Source organism: Prunus mume, linkage group LG3 (genome assembly GCF_029339155.1).
Source record: "Prunus mume cultivar Tortuosa linkage group LG3, ASM2933915v1, whole genome shotgun sequence".
Lineage (NCBI taxonomy): Eukaryota > Viridiplantae > Streptophyta > Magnoliopsida > Rosales > Rosaceae > Prunus > Prunus mume.
In genome coordinates this window covers 2,788,018-2,796,527 of record NC_142700.1, presented here as the reverse complement: position 1 = coordinate 2,796,527, position 8,510 = coordinate 2,788,018, and the positions used below count along the sequence as shown (strand labels likewise).

The window sequence follows — 8,510 nt, the reverse complement described above, 5'->3', positions numbered from 1 at the left end:
GATTTACATTCCAATTACAGAAAATGACGGTTAGGAAAACAACAACCTCTCTATACCAAGAATAGTTGCGCGTGAGCACGAGAAAGTTTTTTAGCCCTGTTAATGAGTGTGGGCGATCAATAATTTGAAAAAAAATCACGCGCTCACGCACAACTAATAATAGCACTCCTCATTGTGTATTACTATTAATCAGGTAGCGAACAAAAAGACAGAAAAATAAGGAGAAAGAAACGGACAACCCACAAACTAAATTAGAACCGTCTTTTTTTATCCCAACGAACCAGCTTCATAACCAACCGAACCCACCTTTTCCTCTATATCCTTCATTCTCTTTCCCTCCACGAACAGGAAGGGCAGAGACAAAGGCCATAAAGCCTCTCTCTTTTCTCTCACCCTACAAACAAATTACAAAGAATAAAAACCCAGTTTGTTTGTATACGTCCTAAACTATCAAAACGAAGATGGGATACAAAGTGTGCTTGATTGTGCTGATGGTGGTCTTGGCCATGGTGGCCCAGTCATCAGCTAAAGGGCATGAGGCCAGCTGGGGCCTCAGCTTCACCACCCACGACGACGAGTCGCTGATCGACAGAGCCAACGGCAAAGTTGGCGACATGATCGGAGAAGAAAACGAAATGATGATGGACTCAGAGAGCAGCCGTCGAACACTTAGAGGGAGTCAAGGAAGGTACATTGCGTACGGTGCCCTGAGGCGCAATGCTGTGCCATGCGGACGCCGCGGCCAGTCCTACTACAACTGCCAAAACAGGCAGAGAGCCAACCCTTACCAGCGCGGCTGCACCACCATCACCCGCTGCGCCAGACGCTGAATGTGATCGACGGTGGATGATCAATTCGGTTTATTTACAAGACCAGATCAAAGAGAAATAAATAAAAAAAAGTACGTACGTACAAGGATATATAGTGAAAAGAGAATGAAAGTGGGATCAAAATCATCGATCATCATCGACATTCATGTTTTCAAGATTATATGACTTCCTCCTTTTGAATTTTTAATTACTGTGTTTGTTGAATTATTATGTGAAGTTGCTTGCTTCTGTAATCTTTGTTTTGGTTATATCTATATATCTTTATTTACTATATGTGCTTGTATTTCAAGGAGGAATTGAATAATCCAGATATATATATACCTTGGGTACGTATGATTTCATTTCAATGAGGAATTACAACTTCTTCTTCTTCTTTTTAGTTTTATTTTCTAATGATAATGTGCTTTGGGACTAATCACATGCATGCAAATTATGTGCAATATGTGAGGCTATGCTTAGCTTAGCTACAATTAAATTAATTAGTTATTGATGCATATACATTTTTCGATTTAATTTTGCCCAAAACTCTGACCTCAGCTATGATACGAGTCTTTGATTAAATTGGCTCATGATTAATTAATAATATAGATATTTAGTGATTTACCCATTCTTAGTACTAATATTATATATAAACCCTACACCATTGAATTTCTATTAACAAACCCAAAAAATGACAATTGACTTTATTGAATTTAATATTGACTATTAAATTACTTTGATACCCTATTGAGTGTTTTGGGTATTTTTATGAGATTTTGGGATTGTGCTTGTTTTAAGAAATTGATGACAGTTTTGAAATTTATAAAAAGTTAAAAACCTCTTTGTTATGTTGTAAATGGACTTTGAGTGTGTTTCTAAAGTCCATTTCATATAAAGTATTTTTATAATTTGAGCCTCTATATTGGGTATAATAGTGAAGCTCCCTTAATAATAACAAAGGCATTTTTGTCCATATGTACGTTGCCTTTTTACGACAAAACTTAAAGAAACAAAAAATTTGGGTGCTGCCCTTAAAGATGTTTTGGGCGTGGTCCAAAACCAAAATAGCCAAAAATAAAAGATTAATAACGGTATAATTAAAGAGGTCATTCCAGTACATGGAAAATTATGAATTAGTAGTTTTTTACCCCCAAATTGATAGTGATTAGCGAGATGCCCACCAAATAAAATCTCTTTTGTTTAGAAAAAGAAGAGAAAAAAAAAAAGGTGAATCGCTATAGCTTTGAGAAAACTGTGGATAAAGATAAAAGATCTTTGATGAAAAGCTCACTAAACAAAGTAGTAGTGATATGAGTATGACCAAAAAATTAGGTAGTGAGATTGGTTGATGATGTCATGCATCCAAGTATAAGCCAGGTGGCATAACGTTTAGTAGTGCTTGGCTCAATCGTAGGTCGACGAGAAAGACTTTCATGTAACAGGAATATCACTTTTTGTTATACCTCGCCAATGACGCAATGATCAGAAATAACAAAACAATGTTATCCCCGTTACAAGTAAATTTTTATGCAGGTGGGCAGAGCTAACATCTGACCAATTAATTTTATAATATTATATGATACCCGTCAATCTTACAATATAAAAAGAGTGAGAGTTGGGTAATTTGCAAAGGAAATTAATCTGATTTTAACATGATAGTCATCAACAAGAAAATTAGCCATATTAAATTAGGTTTAAAATAGATTAGGCTGAATCAGGAATCATGAATCATAAAAAAGATGAATGATTCTCGTTGTACATTCAACCGAACAAGACTCGTTGACTAACTAATCTACTGGCCCAAGCTTGGAGAGCCTAGGTCCACAATTTTGGACCAAGTCAAACGCTATCTGATCTGATCCAATTTATTGCAAGCGTTGTTAAAGATAGAGGCGAATTCTAAAAGCATCAAAAGCAAAACTAGAAACACCTAGCTATAAGTTTACCAAAGTGTTTGTTAGATATGGGAGTGCTACTGCTATCTGATCCATTTGGGAGTGCTACTGCTAAGAGCTTCTTTAGAAAGCATTTTTATGACTCATAAGCACTTGTATATTTTTCTACCAAACACTATCAGAAACATTTGGTGACACTAGCAAAGACCAAATGGGTTTCCAAACAGTCCATATGGAAGGTTCAAATTCGCAATCAATCCCTCAACAACCATATGCTACCATACGGTGCAAAGAAAACAAAAAAACAAAGCACAAGAGGCCAGCCCTACCCATATTTTCTGGCTTTCCCGTCTTAATTTTCATCACTTCATCACTGCCTGTCTCTCAATCTTTCTCTTCTTTCATCATCACAAGTCCCACTACTGCCCCCTCCACTTTCACTTTCTCATGCGTCCCCATGGCATTTTGCAGAGTTTTTGGTCTTTTTGTTGAGTCAAAAAGCAGACTCAAAAACCATGTTAGATTTCAACAAAGAAGAGAACCTTTGCTGATTTGCATGATTGCTTTTCACACCAATTCAAAAGGCCACGACCCACCAAGAAACTCAACCAAGTAGACGACTATAAGTCTACAAGTAGGTACCAAAATTTCAATGGGACCCAACAACCCAATGATCAACATCTCCACTCTGCAGGCAGAACAGCTTAAGATTGAGAAACACTTACACGAAACGAAACAGGGGATAGATTGACACTTAAGATGGGGCAACCATTACACACTAAGGAACTTTTTTCTGAGGATCAGCTTCTTAAGCTAGATTGATCCTAAGACTAAAAGATGCAAAGTAGGACCCATCATACATCCAAAGGTCACTTTCTCACCTATATCATGACCTATAATTATAGATCCACCATGCCTAGAGCATGAAATAGTGCTCGTAACACACTATAACAGCGGAAACTCTCGCATCTAAGTTCGATATTCTAAACTATTCTAAATTAACAATAATTATTAAGTATAAAATCCCTAAATGTCTAACAAAAACAGTAGGTGAAAGAAAAAATGCATGCATTGATGTTTTTGGTTTTTAAGAAAAAGACCCATGTAGTGAATACAACAGAATGCAGGCTGCCTTGCTTGGCATCTTTTATCTCACTGAGAAAAACAACAAAAGGGTCAAGATTCCTTGCCCATTCTTCCCCTCTTTCTTTGACAGCTATCCCAAAGCTCATTTTCCCATTGACATTAAAAAACAAACTCTTTCCCCTTTCACTCCTTTTCTTTTCTTCTTTTCCTTTTTTCTTTTGGACTCTCACTCCTCCTGTTCATCTACCTACAATTACTTCTTACACTGTTATAATTAATAATAATTTATGATTTGAATTACATCTTCCTATTTACTTTCTCTATTTGGTGAAAAAATAAAAAGAGTAGACAAACCACATCTTCCTATTTACTTCTCAATTCAATTCACTCCCCATGTTGACTTTTTGACTCCCCAATTCAAATTCTAGATTTTTTTTCACCCCTGTCAATCGCAATTGGCCTAGTAGAGGAAATTGGAAATTTTCTTTTCTCTCCTCCCCTCAACTTTCTCAGCAACCAAACATGGGAAATGAGTTAAAAGCAAAATTAAAAGGAGAGGCATACATGAAATTTTACATTCTGATTAAGGACTCTCTCATTCTCTGCAAATATTCCATTACAATTTATGTTCCTCAATCCTCAGCATCGTCATCACGATCAATGTCAACAATAAAATATTAAAATTACACAAAACTAAAAAATTTAGAGTTGGTTTGATTCAAGAAGAAGATGAACCTGAAGCTCTAGGCGACGTCGTAGGGAACAAAGGCAACAGTCGGGGCTCCGATTCCCTCGGGGTCGTGCTCGGTGACGGGTGCAAGTAAAAACCCTTTTCTTTAATGGCTTTCTCTTCAGCCTCCTTGTTTAAATGGGCACACCCATTGGGATTCGACCAGTAATTGGCCGACCCGGACCGGTCAAACGGGTCGGGTATGAGCGGCGTGACCGGGCTGAGAACTAAAGCCGGGAAATCGAGAATGCTCGGAGATAAAATCTCAGGGTTTCGGGGAGAGAAGCCGGAGGCGTTGGAACTGAAGACGGGGATTAGGGGGTTAATTCTGAGGTTCTTGAGTGAGTTTCGGCGCTCGTAGAGCTTGAACCCGGATTGTTGCTTTTTGGGCGTGGATTTGATGGGTGGTATGTGGGTTTTGTTATGCGGGTCTGGGCAGGTGTTGGCGGGTTTTGAAGAGGCCTGCTTGGCGGTTTCGGAGGATCCAGTTAGCATTTGGACGACTTGTTTGAAGGAGTTGGTGTCGGCTTGGACGAAGGTGGTCGGGTAAGGGTTGGCGGATTCGGATCTGGTGATGGGTTTTGGGGGTTGAGGAGTTGGAGTTGTTGGTGGAGCTTGAAGTCCATTGTTGTTGCTGTGGGTGCTACTTGTGCTGCTGTTGGAGCTGTGGCTGTTTGGAGAAGGAAGCAGAGAAGGGTTTGGGTTCTCTTGTTGGTGTCTTGGCGAGGTTTCCATTGATGATGATGGTTCTGATTTCTCGCACTGTTTGGTTGCCGAGCAAGTTGAAGGAAGGAGAGAAAATAAGAGGAGGAGGAGGGGAGGGGAGGGGAGGGGGGAGGAAGAAGAGAGACTTCGATGTCTTGAGATGAGAATTTGTTGCTTTTCGTTCGGTTTGGTAAGAAATGTTTTGGTGGGGACTTTGGGTTCTACTGGTGTGGGAAGTTCTCTCACGCGCTATGAGGAGTTAGTGATATATATATATATATAGATAGATATATACACTCCTAATTAATTTTTAATTCACTCACTAACTGTGCTCATTAATGTAATAAATTGAGGTCAATTATCAAAAACCCTAATAAACTGAGGCCATAATGATATTTAATATGGTAATGGGGTTGCTTTTTCCACAGATGTTATCATTATTCAAGATATCTTTCTAGAACACTGTGGACATGACTTTAAATTTGTAAATTTTATTATATCCAGCATTTTTAATGAGCATTTAACTTCTTTTTGTTACATACAAATACCATATACTAGTGAGGGGTACGATCGAGTATACACACAGGAACAATTAGTTACGCGATGAGTCTTGTAGATACAATTGTTTCATCCGTCCGTTACAGTCCCGTATGAAGTCGCTTCTCTTACCATATTAACAAGAATTGTTATTCATAAACGATACAAGCGGGGTCGTTTGATATGTTTTCTAGGTTTGTAACACCGAATCGACGATGAGATGGAAGTTGAATAACAAGTGAGCAAAAAAAGTCAAAAAGAAAAGAAAAATAATCTCAACACATGTTGACATGACAGAAGCAAAGAAATCAGAACACGCATGGCATAAAAAGCACGGAGCCAGCAGCAGCAAAAGGAGAACTACAAATATGCACTCAGAAAACGGGTGGGCGTGAGTTAATGGCAACACCGACTGGTTTAATGGCATTGGTGAGGTTTCGACCTCACCGGTTAACTTAATGGGTGATTTTGTGTCAACTTGTTCATTCAACTGATCGTTTTGTCTTAACCTGTTAACTTAATATGTTGTCTGATCAACTTCAAAACGAAACGAATGACCCGCTTGCCAGGTCCAGCTGTGAAAGATAACGAATGTGTAAAGAAATCATCAAAAAAAAAAGTTCAAAGTTGTCATTGACTTGCAAAAAAAGCTACCTTACTTACTAGTGTGCTAACATTTAACATATTAATTAGTCAAATGCTTTGTTTGGGAGGTGGTGCTGGTGCACTTGATCTGCACAAGCCAAACTCATTTGTAATCCAGGATTAAGTAAATTAACAAAATTATCTTTAGATGCAAACTAGGTCCAACCTCTGCCTCGTTGAATTACTACTTTACCCTCAACTTTGTTGCAATGGTTCCGAGTTTGGCCCTGGCTGGTTCATGACCCCTATAAAATGTCATCATCTGCAGTCTGCACAATGTGTTTGTCATATGCCAATTACACAGTACATGACAGTACAACAGTACCCCGACCCAACATGACCCGGACCCATTGATTTTCTTATCTCACATTCTCTCTCTCAGGGTCATTTACTCTCTCTCTCTCTCTCTCTGCTTAATAAGCTTTTAACAAGCCCTTTGATATTTTTCATACAACTTGGGGTTTCGTTAATGAAATCCCATTAAACCAGACTCTTACCCTTTTGCCCTTTGTGGGAGAGTAGAAGGGAAAAAGACATTTTGATACGTCTTGTTTGTTCTCGCAGGGAATAACAAGAAGAACTCTCATCAAGCAATTCTAAATTTCTTTTTTTTTTTTTATGTTTGGTCATCTCACTTTTGGAGTTATATGAAAGAAGTCAATGACCAACAACAAGAGTTGGTGTCCTCTAGTATTCTATATTCTAAAGATGCATAAAGAAACTCTAACTTGAGCATTTTATACAGTGATGAATTAGATGAAAAGATTTATATGCAACAGTTTCATACACTTTTTCTTCACACGAAATATGACGTGATGAGAGAAACAGAGAAAAAGATTACGAATCCGGAGTAGGTAAGTTTATGTGCATCGCTAGACATGAGGAATTATATCTGCGATTGACGTTGCTAGCTAATGGAGATTTGGAATCAGAATTTTGAACCTCCTATAAATTTGGGCGGGTGAGATGAGATGAGAGTTTCCAATCTCCTTTAGCACATGTCAAACATTGAAGTCGATACTTAATGACAGGATCCCAATAGGCAAAAGTGAAAATGAGAGATGAATCCTATTCTCATTTATATGAACTAAAAGCTTAAGCTACTTGTACTGTGAGAGGTTCAAACAAAGGGACCACGCTCTCTGCTATATCAGTCACTTCTACCAAGAGCCTTATCCTGTTATCAAATGCAGGCTTGAAATGTTTGGATTTTTTTATAATTATTTTAGGCCCTTCCTTCGTCTTCGAGAAGAACTTGCATATCACGAGATAATAAATTAGTGCTATCCCGGTGATATATAAATTTCTCTCCTTTCTCTTCTATGGTGTTGTGTGGGGAATTTTTTAGAGCAAACAGACATGAACATTTCGATTCTTGTCCTGATTTGGCCTATACCAATCCCAATTTATGAGTGAAAATTGTAAATGCAACCACTGAGCACGTTTAGAAATTCTATTAGTTGGAATGCAGTGCAGACATTTTTTTAAATTTTCTTTTACATCACAACATTTCTGCATGCAACATACTTGCGGAAGTCAGATTCGAATGCCATCACAAGCCACAATTTTGATTGTGACAGAAGCTGAAATCCAGTGCGTATTTCACATGCATGAAAAGGGCACTCTGTAAACTTGCTTGTCTTGGGACTGCCATGCTTGGCTTGGGTAGCCTTTTCAATTATTTGGCAGCCCAACATATACACACTTTCTTCAATGATTGAAGACATGAAACTGCATAAGTTACATCTTCTAAGGGGTGGGTGCCCTACTTACCTGAGGATTTAGAGGACATGCAGCATGCTTAATTTGACTTCTCACAATAATAAAGGGATCGTGGTCACCGACTTGATTAGCATTTATTATATAACCAATCATTTTAATGCCCCGCATAAATTATCTCGATACGATATCCAATATGCACCTTCCAAACAAGGAATTAGAAATCGTTCATTCACTCCATACCATTACCTTACACAAAATTGTAGAAGTAAAATGGGCTGATGGCCAAATAAAGATATGGGCTGGGCTAATTATTTAAGCTTTATGTACATGGCTTCAGAAGGCCTGCGCTTATCCTGTTTGTTCTCTCGGTTTGCTTAGACG

The 8,510-nt window shown here is 38.3% G+C and overlaps 1 protein-coding gene and 1 pseudogene across 2 annotated transcripts; one reads left to right on the top strand and one right to left on the bottom strand.

Annotated features, from left to right (window-relative positions):
• Nucleotides 1-307: 307 nt before the first annotated feature.
• LOC103324781 (protein RALF-like 22 pseudogene) lies at nt 308-1,146 on the top strand (annotated as a pseudogene).
• A 686-nt stretch (nt 1,147-1,832) lies between these two features.
• On the bottom strand, nt 1,833-5,455 carry LOC103324780 (VQ motif-containing protein). 2 transcript variants are annotated; one of them, XM_089047818.1, is made up of 2 exons: nt 4,526-5,455; nt 1,833-3,392 (listed from the first exon to the last, which is right to left on the bottom strand). In XM_089047818.1, exons 1-2 carry the CDS (start codon nt 5,253-5,255, stop codon nt 3,379-3,381), a joined length of 744 nt encoding a protein of 247 aa, XP_088903944.1. In that variant the 5' UTR covers nt 5,256-5,455; the 3' UTR covers nt 1,833-3,378. The 2 variants fall into 2 exon arrangements, with proteins under 2 accessions (XP_088903944.1, XP_088903945.1); XM_089047819.1 differs by lacking the exon at nt 1,833-3,392 and adding an exon at nt 3,827-4,037.
• Between the last annotated feature and the right edge of the window lie 3,055 nt (nt 5,456-8,510).

Bases quoted from the DNA above. Each gene is read 5' to 3' on its own strand.
- LOC103324780 (XM_089047818.1), bottom strand. From the start codon at position 5,255: ATGGAAACCTCGCCAAGACACCAACAAGAGAACCCAAACCCTTCTCTG.